General features: G+C 56.6%; 8 protein-coding genes across 8 annotated transcripts; 4 read left to right on the top strand and 4 right to left on the bottom strand.

Annotated features, from left to right (window-relative positions):
- Positions 1 to 105: 105 nt before the first annotated feature.
- On the bottom strand, positions 106 to 7,474 carry BO82DRAFT_421517 (acetyl-CoA synthetase-like protein; the record flags this gene model as incomplete). Its single annotated transcript, XM_025640175.1, has 3 exons — positions 106 to 340; positions 456 to 7,055; positions 7,109 to 7,474. The coding sequence occupies 3 exons, from the start codon at positions 7,472 to 7,474 to the stop codon at positions 158 to 160; spliced, it is 7,149 nt and encodes a 2,382-aa protein (XP_025488870.1). The 3' UTR covers positions 106 to 157.
- A 512-nt stretch (positions 7,475 to 7,986) lies between these two features.
- Positions 7,987 to 9,619, top strand: BO82DRAFT_367543 (cytochrome P450; the record flags this gene model as incomplete). The annotated part of the gene is made up of 3 exons (XM_025637081.1): positions 7,987 to 8,103; positions 8,154 to 8,338; positions 8,389 to 9,619. The coding sequence occupies 3 exons, from the start codon at positions 7,987 to 7,989 to the stop codon at positions 9,617 to 9,619; spliced, it is 1,533 nt and encodes a 510-aa protein (XP_025488869.1).
- Positions 9,620 to 10,803: 1,184 nt separating this feature from the next.
- On the top strand, positions 10,804 to 12,304 carry BO82DRAFT_421510 (putative O-methyltransferase; the record flags this gene model as incomplete). The annotated part of the gene is made up of 5 exons (XM_025640174.1): positions 10,804 to 11,017; positions 11,090 to 11,206; positions 11,258 to 11,381; positions 11,466 to 11,917; positions 11,991 to 12,304. 5 exons carry the CDS (start codon positions 10,804 to 10,806, stop codon positions 12,302 to 12,304), a joined length of 1,221 nt encoding a protein of 406 aa, XP_025488868.1.
- A 1,267-nt stretch (positions 12,305 to 13,571) lies between these two features.
- BO82DRAFT_434889 (FAD-dependent oxidoreductase) lies at positions 13,572 to 15,109 on the top strand (the record flags this gene model as incomplete). Its single annotated transcript, XM_025640980.1, has 3 exons — positions 13,572 to 13,730; positions 13,801 to 14,421; positions 14,486 to 15,109. The coding sequence occupies 3 exons, from the start codon at positions 13,572 to 13,574 to the stop codon at positions 15,107 to 15,109; spliced, it is 1,404 nt and encodes a 467-aa protein (XP_025488867.1).
- A 421-nt stretch (positions 15,110 to 15,530) lies between these two features.
- On the bottom strand, positions 15,531 to 17,436 carry ftmG (cytochrome P450 monooxygenase ftmG; the record flags this gene model as incomplete). The annotated part of the gene is made up of 6 exons (XM_025640173.1): positions 15,531 to 15,967; positions 16,045 to 16,638; positions 16,711 to 16,779; positions 16,858 to 16,957; positions 17,043 to 17,159; positions 17,239 to 17,436. The coding sequence occupies 6 exons, from the start codon at positions 17,434 to 17,436 to the stop codon at positions 15,531 to 15,533; spliced, it is 1,515 nt and encodes a 504-aa protein (XP_025488866.1).
- Positions 17,437 to 17,947: 511 nt separating this feature from the next.
- BO82DRAFT_342284 (class I SAM-dependent methyltransferase) lies at positions 17,948 to 19,150 on the top strand. Its single transcript, XM_025633577.1, has 4 exons — positions 17,948 to 18,369; positions 18,434 to 18,472; positions 18,537 to 18,593; positions 18,681 to 19,150. Exons 1-4 carry the CDS (start codon positions 17,985 to 17,987, stop codon positions 19,073 to 19,075), a joined length of 876 nt encoding a protein of 291 aa, XP_025488865.1. The 5' UTR covers positions 17,948 to 17,984; the 3' UTR covers positions 19,076 to 19,150.
- Positions 19,151 to 19,287: 137 nt separating this feature from the next.
- On the bottom strand, positions 19,288 to 20,690 carry BO82DRAFT_342281 (aromatic prenyltransferase; the record flags this gene model as incomplete). The annotated part of the gene is made up of 2 exons (XM_025633576.1): positions 19,288 to 19,439; positions 19,498 to 20,690. The coding sequence occupies 2 exons, from the start codon at positions 20,688 to 20,690 to the stop codon at positions 19,340 to 19,342; spliced, it is 1,293 nt and encodes a 430-aa protein (XP_025488864.1). The 3' UTR covers positions 19,288 to 19,339.
- Positions 20,691 to 21,006: 316 nt separating this feature from the next.
- On the bottom strand, positions 21,007 to 22,992 carry BO82DRAFT_421498 (MDR family MFS transporter). The gene is made up of 4 exons (XM_025640172.1): positions 22,831 to 22,992; positions 22,375 to 22,754; positions 21,884 to 22,310; positions 21,007 to 21,822 (listed from the first exon to the last, which is right to left on the bottom strand). The coding sequence occupies exons 1-4, from the start codon at positions 22,978 to 22,980 to the stop codon at positions 21,160 to 21,162; spliced, it is 1,620 nt and encodes a 539-aa protein (XP_025488863.1). The 5' UTR covers positions 22,981 to 22,992; the 3' UTR covers positions 21,007 to 21,159.
- Positions 22,993 to 23,682: the final 690 nt, after the last annotated feature.

The raw sequence follows: 23,682 nt of genomic DNA, 5'->3' as shown, positions 1-23,682 counted from the left end.
GTTTAAAGCAGACGCATGTCGCCTTCGCCGCTTTTTGGAAGCTAGCACGGGAAGGGGGGGGGGGGGGGGGTTGCGGTGCGTCCATGATGAGCGTCGGCGCTCGCACTGCTAGTTTTCTTTTTGTCGGTCGAAAGGAGGCGTGGGCCAGGAAACGACACTATGATTCGATCCATAGAACCTGCTGCAGTGGCGCCATCGCATGCCGCACGATCAAGTCGAGATACTCGAGCATCTGGGCCAGGAGCTCCGAGGCGTACTTCTCCGAGGCGGTCGACGTCCAGTAGCGGATCTCGATCTCGATCTGGGACGGCGAGGTGTGCACTGCGAGACAGAAGTCGTACTAGTTCCGGGTGTTAGCTTCTCTTTCTTTTAATTTTTCTTGGATGGTTTATGAATTCTCGATATTGGGTGGACGGCTCATGTTTCTGAGATGAGCGGCTGGGTGGGTGACTCACTTCGGTGGGATCTTCTAGATCAAGGAGCTCGACTTGAGTGCTCATAGTTGCAGCCGCAGTCTCGTTACGCTGAACACGTGCTGGGTGCGAGTTGGTCGAGACGGTACTTTGTACGGTCAGCACGGTATTGAACAACTGCTGGTCAGGGTCATTGGCTAGCTGTGCCCCGGATTTGCGGACTATGTCGGGCATCGAACAGTGCTGGTGCTTGGCTCGCCGTTGAATCTCCGCTTGGTTCCGGGCCAAAGCCTCCAACACCGTCCCGTCGGCAGCCAGGGCCAGTCGACAGGGGAGGATGTTGAAGAAGGAGCCCACCGAGTCCCAGACATCGAGCTGCGGATCCTCGCGACCGGACGTGACCGTGCCGAAGCAGACGTCGCGAGCGTTGGTGTAGCGGCTGAGAGTCAAGGCCCAGGCCAGCTGACAGACGTTGGTAATGGTGAAGTGATGGAACCTCCAGAATGCGTTGAGGTCGTGGAACTGGGTAAGCGAGAGACGGCGGCTCTGCGCACGCGGCGAGGGGGAAGAGGGCATAGGCGTGTCCGCTGGACGTCGTGAAAGGTGTGATGGCTGTGAATCATGCAGCACATGCGACCAATATTGCAAGGCCTTGGCCGATGATTGCTGCTGCTGTAGATGAGTCCAGTATTGGCGATACGTGACACTGATAGATGGCAGCGGCTGCCCATCGAGGATGAAACAAAGCTCCCTCATGAGAATAGACATGGAAAAGGCATCAATTAGCGCCCCACCCATCTCCAACCGCATGAACACCTCTCCGCTGCCATCCTGCCCGATGAAAAGCCGGTACAGAGGGGAAAGGTCCCACGACTCAACGGGTCGAAGGGTTCTCAAATCAGCAAGTGCCGTGCCGCTGGACACACAAATCGGGCTCTGCACGGTGCCTGGGTGCAGAACGACATGAAGCTTCTTTACAAGGGCCTTGGGATCGTCGACAAGGATTGTGCGCAATGCCGCATGGCGCTTGACAAGCTGAACCCAGGCATTACTCACCTGGGCTGCACTCACCGAGCCACTGGGGAGGACCCGGAAGATCGCCGTACTCGTGTACTTGGAAGTATACCGCTCCAGAATACCATTGTGAGCGTCCGAGCATGGATATATGTCCTCGATGTTATGCGACTGTAGCGAGGTCAATTGAGATCGAATCCTTTCGAGGTCGTGAGCGACATCAACAGGATGGACAGAAAGAGCCTCGCCCTCCGAGTGATCTTTAGGATACACACTCTTCTTGAGAGCAGGATCCGAAAATTGTTCGTGATAGCTACTGGCATAAGCGCAAAGCGAATATACCGTGTTGTGGGAGAGGAGTTCTTGCATGGAGATATTCATGTTTCCCCGCCGACACAGGGTCAACACCCGCATGGCACTCAAGGAATCACCGCCCAGAGCGAAAAAGCTATCATATAGCCCGATGGACTCTTTATTCAGTGATAACGCAGTGGCAAAGCTTGCACGCACAAACCGCTCCTGGCGCGTCGTCGGTTCCATCTTCGACCCAGCGACTCCTTCGCGATACATTCTCAGGGTCTCCTTTTCAAGCATCGACGCAGCGTGCCTAAGTGTCTTGCGGTCGGTCTTTCCGGTTGGACCGAGGGGTAGGCGCGACAGTTCTAGCATTAGCGACGGTACCATATATGGTGCCAGTTGCTGCTGGAGATGCTTCCGCAGGCCGTCAAAGAGTTGACGATTGCCTGCTGACGGGGGTAGGAATAGCCCCTGATTGTCAGAGAGAGCCGGTGTGATAGGTAGTATTCTATCAACCGTGTTCGGATTGTAGACGAACGCGACCAGACTCGATGTCTTGACGCTCTGAATTTCAACCAGCTCAACGATTACTGCAAGATCGTGCCCGAAACCCTCGGCACAGCGCTCAATCTCGTGCAGCTCGATGCGCTGTCCGTGGAGCTTCACCTGGGTATCCTTTCTACCGATCAAGAGCAAGGATTTGTCCCGATTCAGGATGGCAAGGTCTCCGGTTTTGTATAGTCGCGAGCCCCTCAGAGCAGGAATCTGTTGACTCCAGGCCGGATCCTGAATGAAGGCAGCTGCCGACTCTGTGGGTCGGTTGATGTAGCCTCGACCAACAAGAGGACCGCCTATCAACAATTCTCCCATTGATCCGACAGGCATAAGCTCGTCGTGATTTTCCGGGTTGACGATCCAGTAGGTTGCATTTACAGAGGATCCCACATTGTTCAGAACGGATTCGGGACCCAACTGGGCCGTTGTCGTCGCGTACATGGTGCACTCCGCCGGTCCGTATGACTGATGCAGGCGGACTCGCGGGGCCCATGTTGCCAGGTCAGACGCCGAGGGGGACTCACCCCCGAGGATCAGTGTCTGGAGGGATGGCACCTTCTCCGGGGAGAAAGTCCGCGCCACCGAAGGGGTCAACATGGCCATGTTAACCCGCATGGCTGACATGGCCTCGGCCAAGCTATTCATGCGCTGGCTTTCCGAGGGAATACAGACGCAGCCGCCAGTGGCGAGCATGAAGAATATTTCCGCCAGGAAAATATCGAACGCCGGCGAGGCGAAAAGCAAGCACCGAGACGCCTGTGCTGCGCCAATAACATCTTTGTGGGCATGGATCGTCGAGTAGACCATCCCATGTTCTATCACTACCCCCTTGGGGGTACCGGTCGATCCGGAAGTAAATGCAACATACATCGGATCGCTAGGGCTGACCGGCGGTGGTATCCAGGAATTACAACTCTTCCATTCTCTGAGATCCCACGCGAGGGGGATGATATTCCTTCTTGTTTTGGTTTCGCCCTCGAACTTCTCCTGTAACCCCGGAGAGCAGATAACGAATTGCGCATCCACATCATGCAGAATCCCCAGCAAACGCGCTTGCGGGAAATTCGGCTCCAACAACACCATAGCAGCCCCAGACATCAACACGCTTAGAATCGCGACGGGAAATAATCCCGAGCGCTCCAGACAAACTCCGATAATCGTCCCAGGGCCGGATCCCATGATTTGAAGATGGCCTGCGAGACTACGTCCCATGGTGATTAGCTCCCCGTATGTCAGGGAACGATCCCATGCGCACACAGCTTCCCATTCCGGCTGTGTGACACCGAGTCCTTGGATAACGTCGTGAATGCACTGCGGGGACGGCTGACCATGGGCTTCTGTATTGATCTCTGCCACCTGCTGCCATCGCTGAGAGACAAGACTTTTCAGATCCCCAATCATGGATTCGGGCCGCTGGATGACGTGCTGCAAGAAAGTTTCAAAGTCATCGAGGAAGGCCTGGACAACGCTGGGAGTCAAGATCTCACTGTCATAAAATGCTTTGATTTTCAGCAAGATGTCCTCCCGCTGGACCACAATTGAAAGAGGATACGATGCAAAGTTCAGGTCTTCAGCTTCATTCTCAGGTAAGTCAAGGAAAGCTGAGGATGGACTCTTAGATGAGCGGAGTCGGATGGTCAAAAGATTCTGAAAGCTGCAAGCCCAAGGTGCCTCTGGGCTTGACTCCGCGATAGTCTTGAGGCCCGTATGCTCATATGGCATGATAGATACATCGTGTTCTTGGATCTCAGCTAACATTCGTTGGACAGATAGCTTAGACTTCAACTGTGTCCGGAAGGGGAATGTGGTGAATGTCGGGCCAGTGATACGATCAATCCCAGAAACCGGAGCGTTTCGGCCAGTAACTGTCAGCCCATATATGACGTCGTCGGAGTTTGCTTGGGAGGATACGACCAATGCCCATGCCAGCTTGATTTGGTTTGCGAGTTTCCAGTTGACCTCAAGGTCGGCTAAGGAGACCTGATGGCTACTTACAAGCCACCGAGGTGAGGTCGATGGCCGTTGGGCCGAGAATGATGGGAATGCGGGAGACTGGTAACCCTTGAGCTCCTTTTCCCAGAAAGAATGACTCATGTTCGAATCTGAATTCGCAAGATATCGAATGTACTGGGTGAATGCGGGTCGCGATGGTGGTGACTGGCCTTCATAAAAGCTGTGCAGGTCCTCGAGTAGCTGTACATACGACCATCCATCAAAGATTGCGTGGTGGATCGTGAGAATAAATAGGACAGGGGCATTGGATTGCTGAATTGTCAGTCGTGCAAGTGGGCTGCCGATGCCCATAGATCGTCGGTCATCTTCGGCGCATGATCCTTCCCTACAAGGTAAATCTTCTTTTATGACGGCCTGCATCATGGTTCCATCCTTCCCCAAAACGATCCGAGTCCGTAGTATCGGATGTGCGATCCAAAGCCGTTCCCATGCGGCACGCAGCTGAGCCACGCTCGTTGAAGCAGGTATTGAGAATCGGTACGTCCCGATGAAGGCTCCCGGCCTTTTCTTCGTTGACAGTGACATGAGGCCTTCTTGCAGAGGGGTGCACGGATAAATGTCCTCGATCTGACCTGGCAGGACCTGGCACTGGACGGCGGCAGTAGATAGAATCTCTTCTGCATCATGGTTCCCCAGAAGAGTGAAAGGTGGAATTTCAGGGCTTTCCCTAGTCTCCAAAGAGGCCCTGGCAATCTGATAGGGAGTTTGAGAACTAATGACTTCTGCAACTGTCACCTCTAGCCCTCGACTGCGTGCTCGAGCGACAAGTTCAATTGCAGCCAGCGAATTTCCCCCCAGTTCGTAAAAGTCATCATGTATCCCGATGGTCTGCTCAAGACAATCTAACACCTCAGCAAATAATGAACGGATAAGGTCCTCTTTTGATAGCAAGTTGTGATCGAAGGCACCATCAGCGTGGCTATTCGTGGTTGAGGACTCTGGTTGTGAATTGTGTGTTCGTGCAAGGGTCGCTGCTGTTCCCCAATCCACCAATGTCCGTCGATCGAGCTTTCCCGTTCGCGTCAAAGGGAAGCCATTCACCCAGAGGTATTTGGTAGGAATCATATATGGCGGCAGCCGGTCTTGGAGCCAGCCTTTCATGCCCGCAGACACCGAACGCATGGAAGCATCTGCACAGACAACCTGACCCTTGCAGCTATCGGAACACAGGCGTTTATCTGCGAATGCCAGAAAAATTGTCACAAGCTTGCCTGCGCTGCTGTCTCCAACGTGAATGATATCAACGACTGCCGCTACGTTATTCCGGTATTGAGACGCAAGACATTCAATTTCTTGCAGGTCAATGCGCTGACCATGGATTTTGACCTCCCGGTCTTTCCGTCCAATGTATTGCAGGGTCCCATCATTCACGTTATACCGAGCGAGATCTCCAGTCCGGTAGAACCGCTCATCTTCGGGGATACCGAACCGGGTCGCCCAGAGGGGCTTGCTGATGAACGAGGTCTGGCCTGGGTAATTGAGATATCCTCGGGCCACGATCGGCCCACTGACAATCAGCTCCCCAACGGCACCCAGAGGCTCCAGTTGATCATGATCTTGAGGATTGACAATCCAGCAGTGACCGCTGTAGGAGCGCCCGATATTCTGGGGGTCGTTTGCCTTCACGCGGGGCTGGATGGTGGTTACCACGCTGCACTCAGCAGGGCCGTATGCATTCAAGAGTTGGACGCTATCAGCCCATTGGCTCACATCCTTATGTGACATTGGCTCACCGACGAGTAGCACTGACTTGACTCCCGGTATCTGATCAGGTTGGAGGAAACGTGCAACAGACGGCGTCAGTTCCAGCCAGTTGGCCTGGAGGTCGTTAATCGCGCTGGATAGCCCGTTTAGACGCTGCTCATCCGAAGGTATACAGACACACCCCCCCGCTATGAGCGTCATGAGCATCTCGAGAATACTGCTATCAAAGGAGTGGGCGGCAAATTGGAAGGCACGAGTGCGGGAACTCAGATTCTGAACCGCATTCTGCGCGAGGGCATTTGCGCAGAAAGACCGGTGTTCAATCACGATGCCTTTGGGCTTCCCCGTCGATCCAGATGTGAAGGCCACATAAGCAGCATTGGCTGAATTGACGACTGGGGTCGAATTGAAGTGGGCTTCATCCACCTCCATATCGGCTCCCGGCACTGCGATTGCTTGCCGATGTACTTGGCCGCCCAGGTCGTGCAGCGAACGAGAGGTGAGGATAAATGCTGCCTCCACCTCGACGCAGATTTCATCCAGACGATGAACAGGATGGGAAGGATCTAACAGAACAAAAGCGCCACCTGCCCGCAACACGCCCAAGATGGCGATGGCGGTGCATCGGGACTTTTCAAACAGAAGCGGCACAATCGTCTCAGGGCCGACTTCATGGGCCTGCAGCAGAATGCTGATTGCTAGCGATAGCTGATCCAACTCGGCGTATGTGAGGGAGCCATCCCAGGCACACAGAGCCTCAGCATCCGGCTGACTCTGGAAATGCTCCTGGATCAACGTGTGGATACATGCATTCGGTCTGGACAGGGAATAAGGATTGCTCCATTGCCGAATCGTCTTCTCACCATGGGACCCGAGAAAGTCTACCTTGGAAAGCGGTAAATCGGGAGTCAGGATCATCTGCTCCAGGACCCGAACGACAGAAGCCAATTGTGCCCAGGCTCGGCTTATTGTGAGAGACTCTATCGAGAAACTCATGTACATTTGAGCCGGTGACAGGCCGCATTTCAACAGCAAAATTGTATCGAAGGTGGACGGTAACTCGGAGACCATTAGCGCTTGGCACGATGAAGACGGTCTCATTCTCCACTTACAAGGGCTGTATCACCGTCCCAACTGGTGATGATAGCAGTGGTGGCCTCGGTTTCCACCGGATACTCTGTGTGCTCCTCGGCCGCATCCCGCAGAGCAATGTCCGCATTTTCTGATATCGCCCAGGTCTCTACATGCGGTAGCTCCGAGCTCCTGGAAATGGCCTTTGGATCAACGACCGAAGCCATCGGTGTTTCAACGACACCAAATCTGCTTGTTGGCACGCCCGAGATTCGGGAAAGTAACAGCGCCCATGCTGCCTTAAGCGGATGCGCTGGTGGCATAGATGTGCCGCTCGCGGTCCATTTCGCTATCAATTCCTCATCTAGAGGAAAAGAGATAACATGACGATCATGACAAAAGTTCATGGTGAAACCCCTCTGACGAGTATAAACAAATCAAGAGGTTTGGTGGAGCGGCAGGGCCTCTGCACTTGGAGGATATAGTATTCAGCAGTGACCGAGATCGCGGTATTGCGTTCGAGGTGATGATATCATTTCTAATGCCGATTGCTCTGCCCTGGGCATATTTGCAGAATGGCCAAGAGCTAGTTAAGCGAGTCAGGGGCTGAGAGACATCGCCCTTGCGCGACCGAAACGAACATCATCCCCGTTGGATTCCCGCATACCGCGCTGTCCATGCCTGGAGATCGGCGCTTCCGAGAGCAAGACAAGTCCACTTGCGACCAGACCCTTACATGGCAACCACCACATGCTCATCACTGATGAGGAAATTGCGGCGCGCGGCTACACTCTCAGTCAGTCAGTCAATGAGTCCAGTACACGTAATTTCAGCTTATGTGGTCCAGGCTCGCCTCGTCTCTGGCTTTTGACCTCCTGGGTATCCACTGTTCAGAGAATTCAACAACCGGATTCACATGATGCCCAGTCCAATCGCTCTGACAATCCAGATCAGCCTGGCCTTGGTCTTACTGGCATTCTGGCGCGCATTTACGCCGGACACTTGGCCTAACCGGTTTTTCTCCTATTTGATCAATGTTGGTCTCGTTCCACCGATGCCATTGCGAAAACAAGCCCTAATTTGCAGTGTTTCTTGCTTTGGTGGTATCCAATCCATTCAGCAGACGGCCAAATCTCAATCCCGACGTGCCCGTATCAATTTCCGGATGGTGGAGGGAGCCTCAAATTTCTCGAATACGAAAAGGTCTCTCGTCGGTGGGCGGAGGAGTATGGTCCGGTCTATCGTATCTGGGTTGGCCTGACGCCTGAGATGTACGTGTCCGATTCGCAGTTATGGGTATCCAGGTACTAATGCTTGCCAGCATTCTAACTCGAGCGGAGGAGATCAAAACGGTCTTCAGAGACTCTGGAGATCACCTGAAAGCCTCAAACCTAAATGGGGGCTGGGTGATGGGCGACCTAGTTGGGGATGGGGTGGGCCTCATCAGCCAGGGGCATTGGAAACGTGTCCATGCGGTGGTTTCGCCTCCGTTCACGCAAAAGGCCACGACCTACGTTCCGTTGGTCCAGTCACGGGTGGCCCGGCAGTTCAACGAGCTATATGGGGAATATCAAGCTGGGGAGGCGTGGCGTCTGAAGCCTGCCGAGGATCTTAAGCTTTTGCCGTTCTGGGTCATCAGCGATCTCCTTTACGGAGAACTGCCTCCGGACATGGTGCAAGAACTCCTTCATATCACCAACCTGCGGACCGACGTCTTCCAGTATGCTTTCAAGGGTGGGCTTTCGCTCTTCTCCGTCACGAAGCTCTTCTCGCCAACTATCCGGGCTAAGTTGCGTGTCTTCCACGGGCGATGGGCGGAATTTAACCGGCAAGCATATCGACGCGCCAAGGCCAGCGGCCAGGGCACCGCATGCGCCATCGTGCCTTTGTATGCCGCGGTCGAGCGCGGTCAGCTCACTCCAACGGAGTTGATGCATACCCTGGACGAGGCGCTCTTCGCGAACATCGACGTCACGATCGGCAGCTTTTCATGGATCCCGGCCTTCCTCGCCGAGGACCCAGCATCGCAGGAGGAGCTCCGAAGGGAGATCGCAGAGGTACGGATGGACAACTGCGACGGTGCCTGGGCGCGGTACATTGCCAGCAACTCGACCCTACTAGCGAGCTGCATCAACGAGTCCGCGCGGCTGCGGCCCGTCACGAACTACACCTACGCCCAGTCGATCCCCACGGCGCGCGATGTCGGCGGATTCCGCATCCCCAGGGGCACCTACATGGTGGTCGATACCAATGCGTTGAATATCCGGGACGAGTCTTGGGGCCCGGACCGCACGAGCTTCCGGCCCAGGCGCTTCCTGGCCGAATCCCGCGCGTATTTCCGCTACCGGTTCTGGCGTTTTGGGTTCGGGCCGCGCCAGTGCATCGCCCAGGCGCTGGCCGACACGATCCTGAAGGTGCTGGTGGCGTATACGGTCGAGCATCATCGCCTCCGCTCACCTGGCAAGTCCGCCACGGACAGCCGGGCGGCCCAGAAGCGAGGGGATGCATGGTTCAAGGTTGCAGAGCAAGCGATCATCTTAGAGGCTCTGTGATACGTCTGGGGGATCTGTTCTGAGCTATCGAGCCGAGAATCACGGTCATGACTATTTCTTTCAATCAATGCTGCTGCCCGAAGTCGGGGGTGGAGGGGGGGAGGGGGGCGGCCCCGGCCTATTGTTCAACTCAATTGACGCTTTTGATCTTCGCATTGGTCCAAGAGGTATAAGTGGGAACGTGTATCTCTCTTGACCACCTAAACAACGTTAAAGCAAGATTCAAATGAATGGAGAACCGATGCGATTGATATTCGCTAAACTGCTGACGCGTGTGCAAAACAAGATGAAGGATTAGGGTTGCGAGCCTCGAAGAACTGAGGATTCACCTAGGGAATATTATCTGGGTGCTTACAGTTACTTGCCTAAAGTCTGCTTCACACCTGTATGACGCTTCTACTTTACTCCCAAGTGTATAACCACCCAGAATTTCCAATCTCGAGGCCTGGATCAGTCTCTGGTAATGGCCTGAAGGACAGCACTTTACAGTGCAATCACGTGACGGTGTCTAGTAACCATTGTCGACTGCATAGTAGTACCACGACCCGCGAGAAGTCTGCAAAAATCAAGAAAACATGTACAGCCGAGCTCGCGCGAGGGGGCATCTATACACGAAGGGGATTTCGGACTAGCAAAGACGCCGCGCATGGCTCCTGTCGAGTAAGGGGCCCTGCGAGCGAGATGACGCACAGCACCCAAGCAAGGAACTGCAGGGGCATTCCGTACGAGCCAGCCACGAACCCCAGCCAAACCGGTTCTGCAAGTCAGCTGGGTTATGCGCGCCAGCCGTGCAGAAAAAATCAGCATACTATACTCTACCCAGAGCTGATCAGTGTAATTGGGGACGGAGCACGACAGCCAGTCCCTCGTAGCGTACAGAATGTAACAATCTAGAACGACGGATCTGATCAACGACATCTCGTTCTCATCTGCAAGGTGGAATTCCGTGGGAGGTAAACGCGGGCAAGACCAATACAGGGCAGCGGGTTGACGAACTTGGAAAAGCGACCAGTCGGTCCAGATAGGGTAAATGCCGACATCAATTTGAAGGCCAGGAGGTAAGACCATGACTCGCGGGGCTCTGTCCTGTTTTGGAGTCGGCTCAAGGAAGTTCCAATCCTATTTGTACCCAATGGCAACTTCTCTGTGATACACGGATGCCAAAAACAGTGTTACCCACTACCATGACGGTCCCCGACAAGACTGAAGCAGCGCAGCGGCTGGCCGTGCAAACAGATGTTGATGCGATAGTTGCCGCAGCCCAGCGCTTCATGGGTGCTGGTGATGGTGATACCACCGGCGATGAGGCTAAGCTCGACCTTCAGAGAAAGGCGTCCAGCCTGATCCAAACCCTCCGGGGCCCTGTTCCCTCCGCGCTGTCTTCCTTTGAAGATGTTAGTGAGCGCTCCTCTCTATGTCGTGAGAGTCAGTGAAATGACCATGAGTTGAGCATCGGATAGATCGTCAAAGTGGGATCCCTGCGAACTCTGCTGGCGGCCGGGGTCTTTCACACCATCCCCAAGGGCGGAGCTCCGATGACGGCCCGCGAAATCTCGTCCCGGACGGGCATGGAGAAGAGCGTCCTGGGTAATGTCGTCGACACATCTCGGACGTCTCCCGATGCTGATGAGCACACAGTACGCCTGATGCGAGCCGTGACGCCATTCGGTCCTTTCCGCGAGACCGGCGAAGAGGAGTATGCCCACACGCCGTACTCTGAGGCATATCTGACCGCGGACATCGCGGGCTGCTTCCCGGTAATGTGCGTAGTCGAGCATGGAGGCCAATCCAGTTCTTTGTCCCATGGTCTCGCATTCTGTGGCTGACCGCAAGAATCTCTTCGCAGGGCGGACTTCATCTTCGGGCCAGTCTTGCAGATCTGCGACTTCCTTGGCCAGCATGACTGGAAAGACGCCATCACGACCCGAAACAACCCGTTCACCCTGGCCCACAACTGTCCGGGCGAGACGATGTTCGAGTACCTCTACAAGAACCCGAAGCATGTTGCCCCTGTGACCAAGGCCGAGGCGGCCGACGTGGAGCAAATGGCCATGGATCGGTACCCATGGGAGGATCGGCTAGGCGGTGCCGCCGAAGATCGTGTTGCCCTCGTCGACATCGCCGGCAGCCATGGCAACGCCACGCGCCAGATCAGGAAGATAGCCCCGGGCTTGCAGGGCCGCCGGTTTATCGTACAGGATCTTGAGCCCGTCATTCGTGAACACAGCCGGACGCTGCGAGCCGATGGGATCGAACCGCAGGTTTACGACTTTCTGAAGCAAGCCCAGCCAATCCGCGGTAAGCCTGACCTTCTTTTCTCCCGCAGACCCGTGGGACGGGCGTGATGGCTCATCTACATCTTTTCGAGCAGGCGCCGCAATCTATTACTTCCGGCGCATCTTCCACGACTGGCCGGATGTTCCGGAAGCGATGAAGATCCTCCAGAATACGGCGGTCGCAATGGATCGGAGCCAGTCCCGGCTCTTGATCCACGACATCATCGTCCCGGAGACGGGAGCGACCATGACTCACGCTTGGCAAGATCTGAGCTTGATGGCCATTGGAGGCATCGAACGCACCGCGAAGAACTTTGCAAGCCTGCTGGACAGTGCCGGGCTTGAGCTGGTGCAGGTGTGGAGGAAGCCGGGAGATATCATGGGGATTGTCGAGGCTAGGCTTAAATGAATGATAGTCTTAGAGAGAAATAGCGACGTGGTTATCATAATCATATTGGTTGGACGCTAAGCATGTCTATTGATGGTGGTGGTGATCCTTGTTCCCCCGGCGGTAGGCTGTACTAACATCGTGTCGTATACCAATATCCGGTCAAAGTTATCATATCTCTTTCCCCAGCCCTTGGAACAGCTTGTTCAAGTTCCTCTGTTTGAATCCAGCCATGGGTTTGTAGTCTCTAGCAGGTCTACTAAGATTGCCAGGTAGGCGGGGAGTGTATTGAACGGAATCATTTATGGTTAGGGTTACAACTTGTCACGCGTCATCGGCCCTACTGGACTGTATTGTACCTCGTGGCCTGAGGCAGAAGACCGGAACAATCTTCCAGCCTCTATAGCAGAACACAGCAAGCTTGGCCCCCTCACACCCCAGTCTGTAGTCCACCACATCCCAAACTCCCTTGATCCTGTGCGAACACCAGACAAGCCCGAAAATATCCTTGCGTAGCCGCCACAATCAAGGGGGAGCCGAGGGTCTTGGCCGCCGCCCTGTTTACATGTGGGCCGGGCTATGCGCATATGCACCCCCCAAAGTACGAAGAACCTCCACAGATTCCCCCATGTGAGACTACATATCTTCATTTTATCTTCCCCTTGCCTCCTTGTCTTGGCCACGTTCATTAATTACATCAGAGGTGCAGACGCATGGTGCAATAATAAAATTGCCCCATCTCCCTCCTTCCCCCCTTGCATGATAACAGACGAGCGCTGTGTATGGCCCGGCACAGGCAGCCGCAGAACGAGGCCGAGTAAATTCGTCAGAACCAGACATTTCTGCAGGGCGTGGATTCTGCTGCAATTTATTCCCTCATCGGGTTATCGTCGCGAGATTCGCTTGCTGGAGGGGGAAATCAGCCAAGACGAGACATTCTGCCCGATCGGCGATGCAAATGCGTTGCCTGCGGCTAGGCCGCCGGCTGTATCACCAAGCGCTACACCGTACGGTACATCTGGGCCTTCCCATGCCGGCGCGGCGGGGATGACTGCCCAGAGGCATTGAAGGGAGAATGCCAGGCCTTGCCCACTGCGTCATGAAGATTCGACGACCAAAGCCTCACTCCCCAGACCGCTCATCCGACGCTCACCTCCCCCTCCTCCATGCAAGGCGATCGGTTGATCAGGCGGCCATAAATCAGCGGGATAGTCTAGTGATCTTTTTGCGAGTCACTGCCATTCTAGAGCCGAGTAGACCAGAGCAGAGGTTACCACACACGCACAAGATGACAATCACCAATGGGGTAGGGCCGGCCGGGGTCGCGGAGCCTCGGTCCAGTGGCATCGAGGTGGTGATCGTGGGGCTGGGCATCGCGGGACTGGTGGCGGCCATCGAGTGCCATTACAAGGGCCATACGGTGATCGGGCTGGAGAAGAGCCCCGAGGTTCGTGTTTTAGGTAGGGTTCCCGAGCTCGTACCCAACACCCCGCCCCCAACCATTCGGCAGCGCACAGGGCTTGACTGAGGATACAGGGGATAGCATTGCTTTGGGCAGCAATGCCACCAAGGTGCTGCGGACGTGGGAGCAAGGTAGAGTGTACCGCGAGCTCGTTGCGCAGTCTGACGATGTGGCCGCCATGGAGGTGCTCGACCCCGCCGGGAAGCTGTATGCCATGGACGTGATGGATGGCTACGGCGTCGGGGAGGGCATGATCATCCATCGGGGCACGCTGATAACCGAACTGTATCGCCATGCCACCGCCTTGGGGATTGACCTGCGGTTCGGGGCGGCCGTCACCGAGTACTGGGAGTCGGAGGACGGCGACCAGGCGGGCGTGACCGTGAACGGAGTGCAGACCATCTCCGCCGACTGCGTCATCGGCGCGGATGGTGTGCACAGTCGGACTCGAGACTTTGTTCTTGGGTACCGCATCCCCACGCAGGACTCTGGGATAGCCGCGTATCGGTCGTGCTTCCGGGCGGAACTCGTCGCAGGGGATCCGGACGCCGCATGGATTTTGAAGGAAGTCGGCGAGCAGGATCGCATGCGGAGATACATCACCGACGGTGGCCTGGGGCTGACCCTGGCTACGGGGAAGCGTGGTCAGAATGTCATCTGGCAGGTTTGGCATCGAGTCAGTGTCCCTTGTCTGCCAGCGTGAGTGAGTGATGCACTGTACTGATCGGAAGAATACCCAGAACGACGCGCAATCGGCCGAGAATTGGGAGAACACCACCAAGGCTCGTGTGGATGATGCCCTGGCCCTCTTGCAAGACTGGCCAATCTACCCGAAGATCGCCGCCGTCCTCCGGCATACCCCAAGCGAGACGCTGGCGGACTATAAGATCATTGCCCGGGATCCGCTGCCACGTTGGATCTCGAGCGGCGGACGCATCATGATCCTCGGCGATGCCGCCCACGCCATGTCCCCCATTGCGGGCCAGGGAGGTGGGCAGTCGATCGAGGATGCGGCGACGCTGGCTATCTGTCTGGAGCTTACGGGCAAGTCGCGGGTGCGCCTGGGTCTCCAGGCCGTTCAGGCTCTCCGATACCAGCGGACGCGCCTCATCCAGGAGAGTGGGAATGCCATCTACGGGCAGATGCGCGACCCCGACTGGGAGGCAATCGAGAAGAACCCGGCGGTGATCAAGTTCCCCCGGCCTGAGTGGATCTTTGGGTATGATGTTCACCGGGATGTCTACGAGGAGTTTCCGGCGGTCCAACGAGCGATTCAAGACGGGAGCGAGTACAGACCGCGCAATGTCCCGGAAGGCTGTGAATATCAGTTTGCGCATGACTACAAAGCGAACGCATCAGCGTAGAAATTCGATGAACACTCTCCATGGTTAAGAGTTGTATAATTCTCTCAGCTCTCTAGTCGAAGTAGTAATGAATTTCAAATGTCTCATTAGCGATTGTGAACAAGTATACCTTTGAGGTATGCAGTATACATTAGATGAAAAGTCTGATCTGGAGGTATATGCACATCATTTAAACAATATAAACTCATATCATATTTGGATTATTTGAAGTAGCTACACTTCTGCTGATTGATCTCTGCTAAGGATCAAACAGTATTTATGCTGCTACTTAAAGAGTACACATGGTCATGATCTGGTAAAGTATTCGGATATACCTTTCGGAGATCAATGCCGGAGAAATGCGATGCTCAGCATGTAGTCTGCTTTAGAGCGACCCAGACAACCCTCAAGAACCCCAGCATGGTATCTGATTGCATCGGAATTATTGCAGAATCTTCGCCAACCCACCCTCGACCCCGCGCCACCTCACCACCATCCGCGCCCCGGGCTCGCGCTGCACAAACATCCCACGCACCGCCACCCCGCCAACGCCCCCCTCTGGCGCCCGGATCTCATACTTGAGCAGCATATGACACAGGATCAACTTCGCCTCATCGCACGACAGGAACCGGCCTGGACAGGCGTGCTTCCCGTGCCCGAAGGCCAAGTGGCTCATGCGTGTCTTCGTGAATGGGGCCAGTCCGGCGGTGCTGGGATCTGCCCGCATCCTTTCGAAACGGTAGCCATCGAAGACCTCCGGGTCCGGGTACATGGTGGCATCGAGGCGCAGGTCGTTGGCGAAGGCGAGGTGGGTGCCTTTGGGGATGGTGGTGCCGTCATGGAGGGTGACGGGTTCTTTGGCAACGCGAAACATGGATACTTGATTTTGTCAGTTGCGTTTCAAGGTACCCGGGACGAGGGTCGTGTTGGGGCAGGGGAGGGGGCAAAGGACGGACTGAGGGTGGCGGGCTCGAGCCGCTGGCTTTCCTTCATTACGCTCTCCATCAGCGTGAGCTTAAGCAGGCTGGTGCGGTGGATGCCCTGCGGGCTGGCTGTCAAGACGGCGATGGCTTCCTCGCGCAGCGGCTGGATCAGCTCCGGGTGCTCCACGAGGCGGGCCACCACCTTCTCCACTAGATCCGCCGTCGTCAGGACGGAGACGGCAATCAGGCGCAGCTGCGCCAGCGTGGCGTCGTAGCGCGCGCCGTTGGCGCACTGGTCGATGAACGTCAGGGTGGAAAGCTCCCTACGCGACGGATCGTTGGCACGGCTGATTTTTTCTCGCAGAACGGGCAACAAAATTGCCTGGGCGCGCTGGATCTGGCGGCGCACCGTCTGGCAGGGGCCCAGGAACCAGTGGGCCAGTGGCTGGAGGAAGCGGGGCCAGGCCTGAATGGCGGCCACGGCGATGGCGCGGTTGGTGGTGAAGCTGACGGCAATCTCGAGCCATTCGGGGTTGCGACTGAGCTCGGGCCCGATCAGGGCTCGCGTCGTCATCTGCGCCACTAGCGACAGTACGGTCTCGCGGATGGAGACGGTCTGCCAGTTTGCTGGTTTATCGACCGGTTAGTTCGCTACTGGCTAGACTGCGCGAAGACTGTTGATGGGACTGACTGACTTACCGGACGCCTCGGTCCACTGGGTGCGTAGATACTCACTGGCTTCGTCGGAGAGGGGGCGCGTTAAGTGCACTAAGTAAAGGTGGTGTGGCGGCGGTAAGTTAGGGCTACTGTACTAAGCTACAAACCTCTCCCAGGCACAAAACTCACGAAGCTTCTTGTTCAAGGCCTGGATAGCAATTGGAGAGACATGGTTATGTAGCGAGCCTTTGAGCTTCGTCTCGAAGCCCGGTAACTCCAGAAGAATGACCTTGTGCATAAGGATGAGTATTTCAGATTCGGTAGGTGAAGTATGCAATGCTTAATCGCTAGCCAGGAAGATGAGGGAAACATACATCCACTAACGCATCGTAGGCACTGAATCTTTCATCATTTCTGATTTCCTCCGCGTACCGGTCGGACAGGATGAGATACGTTCCCATGTTGGTGGCGAGCCGGAACACCGAGCGTCCCTAGGGTTTACCGAATAATGTCAATTGATCTACACCTCCCCCCACCCCTCGTGGCAACTCGCCTAATGGCCCAACTCACCTCCTCGAGCCCTTTTGCAATCAGCCCCCGGGCATTGGAGGAAAACTCCTGCTTCGCCTTGCGCTGGAAGGGATCCCAGGCGTGCCAGTTGACGGGCTTATGCTGGCCAGAAACGGCGAGGATGGCGCGCAGGAAGAGGAGCAAACTGGCCAGCCCGATTCCCGAGTACAGGAGCTGGGAGATGGTGATGGTCCCCATGCTGGAGTGCTTTGTCCGTCCGCTTCTTGTCTTGAAAAAAGAATAGTATGACCAGCTGGTGTGCGACGGTCCCCGGATCCTGTGGACTGATAGTGTGCTTCCTTCTCCTAAGTCAGGGTGGGATGTGTCTCTCTCTCCCTCTGTTGGTCTGGATTTCCGGAGTGACCGGCACTTGCACTCCTGACGAATGCACGGATTGAAGCCTCGGCACGCCTCATCCCCTCTTCCCCCTTGCAGCTCCTGCTCCTAGCATTTGTGATGATGCATGTACGTGAAGATGGGTGGATGGCGGTCTGGGAGTTGAGACAACACCTGAAATAGGGGAGGTAAGGGGGGAAGGTGGGGTCCCTGCACCGCGAGTTACTGGAGGCGAACACGAGCCAAAAGCAAAAATGACATCGAGAAACTGCCCCGGGTCAGCAGCTTGGTCTCCCCGGGCCTCGTCATCTTCGATTCTTAACTCATCTCCAAGTGCCACCGCAACCCTATCTTTTGTTACCACAACCACAACCACAACCATAACACACCCGCCCTCCAAACCCACCATCATGACCCGCGCCACCAACTTCACCGAGCTGTACTCGGGCAAAGGCATCCTGGAGACATACCTGATCGCCGAGAAGATTACGCGGTACTTCACGGAGGATTTGATCGCCCTCTCCGGGGTGCTGGCGTCGAAGCAGCGGCCGCTGAAGGTGCTGGACCTGGCCTGCGGAACGGGGGTGGTGTCTGAGAAGCTTCACGAGGTGCTGGCGGACCAGCCGGTGGGCTGCTGGGCGCTGGTGTGCGGCGACATCTCGACGGAGCTGACAGGCCACGTCCAGCGCAAGATCGTCGAGGAAGGGTGGTCGGCCAACTCGAGCGCGCGGGTGATGGACGCGCAGAACACGGAGCTGCCGGCCGCGGAGTTGACGCATGTGTTTGCGGCGCTGGGTGGGTTCTTCTTCACCATTAGCCAGGCTGCGCGTTGCTAGGCGAACCTAACTTCTGTGTATAGCGTGGACGTCGTTCCCGGATACCTACGCCGCGTTGAACGGTACTCCTCCCCCTTCCCTCAGCCTCGATTGCCGAAAGGAACCACAACTGACTGACAAAAAAAGATACCCTCCGCATCCTCAAGCCTGGGGGAGTATTGACCATCTCCACCTGGCAGAAGAGTACGTTCCAAATCTTCCCCCCACCCCTCCCCCTAAGCCCATCTCCTTCTGCCCTATTCCCCATAACAGTTACTGACCACACAACAGCGGAATGGCTCCCCGTCCTCGAAGCGGCGGTGCGCACCATTCCCGCCGACGCTGCCCTCCCCTTCCCGACGACCAAGGAGTTTATGTCGTGCATGAACCCGGGCTGGGACGACGAGGCGTACGTGCGCGGCCGCCTCGAGGAGGCCGGCTTCGTGCGCGTGCACACCACCACCATCTCCAAGGAGTTCCACACCTCCACCGCTGACCTGTACAAGATTGCCGCGCCCGTCATCCCCATCATCGTGAGTAAGTGGTGGTCTGCCGCGCAGCGCGAGGCCCACGAAGCGGCTATCCTGCCGGCGCTGGAGAGATATCTGGAGAAGACGTACGGGGCGACTGGGTTGGTGCCGCAGAGGTGGACGGCAGTCTTTGCCAAGGGGGAGAAGAGGGAGTAAGTAGTCCTTGGTTGGGAGTTGCATTCGGGGCTTTAGGTTGAATGTTGGGTGCTGGCTGCTCTGCTGGATTTCGACACGAGAAGATAAACAAATTAAAGATTACGTTGTCGGTGATGAGAATGTAAGAAGGGATGAAGTTCATTGCGAGGGTCTCTCATGCTCTTATGGTTCATTCAATTTTGAGGCGGACGCCTTGGAGTTGTACTGCACTCAGTTTGACTACTCTACCAACGCGCAATAGCACCGCATAAAAACGGTAACCCCCTAATGATAGTACATAGTCAGATACGGCCCCTTCTTCTGCGAGTACGAGAACGACATCCACGCCTGATGATCGGTCGCCTTCGCCAAATCCGCCGTCGGGCTGTCGCACAGATTAGCAAGCAATACACAAACAACAACTTTTCGACGAGCCAACTTACTAGTACGCCTGCAGATTCTCGCGATACACCGCCGCCTGCTCCGGCATCTCCCACCGCTGGAAGAAGGCCTCGAGCACGGCGGCGACCTTCAGGTCGGAGATGCCCACCAACGGGAAATAGAACTTGGGCACCGGCAGCGGCCGGTCCGGGTGCAGCTCGTAGTTCAAGATAAACGGCACGATGGTATCGGGATCGCCGGGCAGCGAGGGCCGCTCGGGCTCGGCGCGCTGGCCCTCGAGGATGCCGAAGTCGCGCCACAGCTCGCGGAGCATCGCCAGCCCCCGGGCCACGTCGGCATCCCCCGCCAGCGCCCCGCCCAGCGTCCAGTGCTCCTCGACCTTGGCCCACCGCATGTCCAGCTCCATCAGGTAGAGCTTGAAGCGCGTGGTCGCCGGGTCGACGAGGTCACACGACAGGAAATACAGGTCGGTGCGGGGCTGGGTCTGCATGTGGCGCGCGATGGCCTGCGCGGCCGCTGCGAAGCGGCCCTCTGGGTCCACAGAGCGGATCGCGCGGAAGCACAGGTCCGCGACGCTGCAGCCGGTGCGCTGGGCTTTGAGGCCCGGGTAGAAGTATTCCTTCACCGTGATCGTGCCGCACGGGCTCAGGTCGAGCGCCAGCAGGGTCTGCGTGCGCCACACGGTGTCGGCGATCTGGGCGGCGGTCATGCCTTGCTCGTCGCGGTCACTGAGCGTCAGCTGGTGGTGCAGCTGGTGGTGCAGCTCCAGGTCGACCTGGGCGGCGCCCAGGGTGCGCAGCTCGGCGAGGGTGGCGTGCACGGCCTGTCGGTTGAAGGGGTCCGCGCCCGTGCTGGCGATGTAGCTGGTCGGCTCAAAGGCCACCCGTGCGGTGAGCCCCCGGCGCTGGACGTTCTGGCTCAGCTCGACGGACCCGGTGCCCCCGAGCAGGCACTTGTAGATGTTTTGCTGGCTGGGAAAGGGCCCCAGTCGCGGCACGATCACCTGCGCAAACAGGCTCAGGTATCCGTATTGCTGGTGCAGGCTGTAGTCGCCCCGCGTGAGCATCTCGCCCAGCATCGGGGCCACCGCGTGCCAGTACCGGTGCTGGTCCAGGGTGGCAAAGGGGATTGCCCTGCTGAGCGTGTGGTACGGGGTAGTTGCAGGGCCGGCTTTCGTGGGCCCCGGCCCGGCTCCCTCTTGGGGCTTGGGGGTGGCCGTGACAGATATCGTCATGGCGATGAATGTTTGGAGGGGTGTGTTCAATCGGCCTGGCTCGGTTCGACAGCTGGAGATTTATGTTGCCCCGGTACATCTACCAACGCTTGAGTTGATGAAGCCAAGAAACAGGAGCTGGGCGCATGAGGTAAGTCGCTCCCCCTCGTCTCGCCTCACCGGGCCTTCATGCATTGGCGGTATGCGGCCGGTATGCAAGGGGCATTCTTCTTCATGGCCACTGCTGCCTAGATGCACCAAACGCCCTCCCGATGTGAGGATCGGCGGGTAGGGTTAGGGTTGTCTTGGAAAGTCTGGTTCATTTCAAGGATCTGTGAATTTCGGATGATGCATCGTGGGAGACTGCACCTGCGAGGGATACTGCATGCATACAGGCTTCCTGACTATCACGGGCCCGCTCATCCCCCGAACCGCGGACTATTCACACCACAAGTCCCTTCCGACCTGTTCCTTGCAGCCAAACGACGCTTTACGACCTCGCATCCGCCTCAACCGGTGCAGGTTTCTCCATCTTCTTGACCGACCTCCATTCCAAGGCAACCGTGCCAAACACCGAAAGCGCCGCCAGCGCGACTCCCACATAGAATGCCCGGGTGACGGCGGAGTTGTAAGCCCGCAAGACGATTCTCAGCTGATCCCCCGGCAGCTTGTCCCGGAGCGCGGTCGTCCCCGCGGCCAGAATCGCGGTGACGTTGGCCGACGGATCCTCAGCCTGCATCGCGTGCGTAAACTGGTTCGTGAAGACGCTCTGGGCCACGGAGATGAAAATCGCCCCGCCCAGGGTCTGCGCGAAGGTGACCACCGCGGTCCCCGTGGGCACGTCGCGGTCCGGGAGCACATTCTGCACCACCACGAAGGGCAGTTGCTGGCCGAGGCCGACCCCGATGCCCTCGAGGATCTGGTAGCTGATCCACTGGCCCGGGCCAGAGTCGGGTTGCAGGGTGCTGAGGAGTCCCGCGCCCACCGCGAGGATGGCAGACGCCAGGACCATGAAGGGATTGTAGTAGCCGAAGACCGTGACGGTGACTCCGGAGAGAATGGACACGATCACGACGGCCAGGATGCTTGGGAGGCTCATGACGCCTGATTGGGTGGCCGAGGCGGATTGGATGGACTGGAACCAGATGGGAAGCTGGCGGCAAGTCAGTGGACGGCGGGTTTGGGGAGATGGAAGTGGGTCGAACACCGCTTACATAGTAAATGAACACGAAGTAGGCGCCATTGAGCGTCCAGGCGAACCAGGCCGACGACCAAATGTTGCGATTGCGCACGATTCTCAGCGGGAGGGTGGCATCATCGCCCTGCCAGACTTGACAGCCTCCGAAGGCGAGCAGAAGCACCCCCGCGGCCACGAACAGCACGATGATGCGCCAGTTGCCCCACGCGTACTGGTTACCTCCCCACTGCAGCGCCAGCAGCAGACAGACAATGGCCGGCAATAAGAGGATCGTCCCGATCGGATCAAGCTTTCCCAGCAGACGACGGAAACTGGGTCGGCTCTGGACTGGTCCGGGGGGGTGGAAGAGGAACAATACAAAAAGACCCGTCACGGCACCGATGGGGAGGTTGATGTAGAAGCACCATCGCCACGAAACGTGATCGGTGAAGGCGCCACCCAGGCTATATCCCGTCAGCGGACTGTCGAGTCAACCCGGTAAACGGGATCGGTTATGGATCTACTCACGGAGGACCAATGACGCTAGCAATTCCAAACATGCTCCCCAGCAAGGCCGTGAACACTGGACGGCGATGTAAAGGCACCATCTGAGCGATGATCAGTAGACTGCCGGAGAAGAGGCCCCCCGCACCCAGACCGGCCAGGCATCGACCCAGGATGAGGCCGAGCGAGTTGGGAGTCGCCCCGCAGACAGCGGACCCAATCTCAAACAGGCAGAGGGCCGAGAGGTACACCCATTTAGTCGAGTAGTAAGTGTAGAATTTGCCAAAGGCCAGGGTGGTGGCGCAATTAGTGAGGAGATATGAACTCCCGTACCAACCCACGTCGTCCAGGGAGTTGAATTGGTCGGCGATGCGGGGAATGGCCGTAGCAATGATGGTGACATCCTGGGGGAAGGGAGGGAGGGTCAGCATTGTAGTCACCAGAGTAGCCGACTCATTGTCGGCTCTGGGCTTTGCTTACCAGGGACATGCAAAAGATGCCTAGACACAGGGCAATGGTAAGAGACACCACCCTCGAGGCCTTGAGAGGGGCTGCGGGCGACTTGGGCGCTTCCTCGGGTGTCTCATTTGGTGCTTCTTGTGATGCATGATCAGTGACGGTCTTCTCCATTGGAAGCGGTTTTACTTCATTTGATGAATGCTTCTACATAGACTCTCAGGCGGGAAATGCCGCGTTTTTAAAGGCAGGGGACGATCAAAACATTGGCTGCCCAGCCATTCTTGATCCGGAACTCAATCCCCAGCGACTCCGCCAGGGGCTTGTGAGGCTATCGACAAGATGTAAAGCCTGTTTGAAGTGGAATGATCTGAGACAACCGCAAGTGAGGGCTGAGGCGCGAGGCGCCAAGCGGTTGTTCACTTGTGGCATGGATCTCATATAAGCTTACAAGACTTCCTCTCCCAACTTTGACTCAGTCTGCATGCTGGAATCTGCATCTCTGAGATGACTCAAATAGCATCTTACCAGATCTTGCTGAAGACAACTGGAGGACAGATGTGTGTGAAGTTATCGTGCCGTTTGAGCCAAGTACAAAAACACCGTAGAGAGGCTCTGGCGCCCATCGGACTCAGGCCCTTCACACGTGAGAAGCGGTACACTAGTCTTCAAACTGTAAGATGGGCGATGGTTTTCGCAGTTTGTGAGCACCGGGGGACCACGTGTATATTACCGAGCTCCGTCTGCAACATATATGTCTCGCTGGAATATGTATAGGTGAACAGAACAGAATCTAGACAATACCCCCACTTGATTACTCAGGCATATCACTTGAGTATGTAATGTAAAGAGATGTAACCAGGAAACCAGGAACAA

Source organism: Aspergillus uvarum (genome assembly GCF_003184745.1).
Source record: "Aspergillus uvarum CBS 121591 unplaced genomic scaffold BO82scaffold_54, whole genome shotgun sequence".
Lineage (NCBI taxonomy): Eukaryota > Fungi > Ascomycota > Eurotiomycetes > Eurotiales > Aspergillaceae > Aspergillus > Aspergillus uvarum.
The sequence above is the reverse complement of the archived record's forward strand: the minus strand, read 5'-3'. Positions and strand labels throughout refer to the sequence as shown.

Coding starts and splice junctions, on each gene's coding strand:
- BO82DRAFT_342284 (XM_025633577.1), top strand. CDS start 17,985: ATGACCCGCGCCACCAACTTCACCGAGCTGTACTCGGGCAAAGGCATC. Junction 18,370..18,433: donor GCATGTGTTTGCGGCGCTGG/GTGGGTTCTTCT, acceptor TTCTGTGTATAG/CGTGGACGTCGTTCCCGGAT. Junction 18,473..18,536: donor TACCTACGCCGCGTTGAACG/GTACTCCTCCCC, acceptor TGACAAAAAAAG/ATACCCTCCGCATCCTCAAG.
- BO82DRAFT_421498 (XM_025640172.1), bottom strand. CDS start 22,980: ATGGAGAAGACCGTCACTGATCATGCATCACAAGAAGCACCAAATGAG. Junction 22,311..22,374: donor GCTAGCGTCATTGGTCCTCC/GTGAGTAGATCC, acceptor GACGGGATATAG/CCTGGGTGGCGCCTTCACCG. Junction 21,823..21,883: donor ACTTCGTGTTCATTTACTAT/GTAAGCGGTGTT, acceptor ACTTGCCGCCAG/CTTCCCATCTGGTTCCAGTC.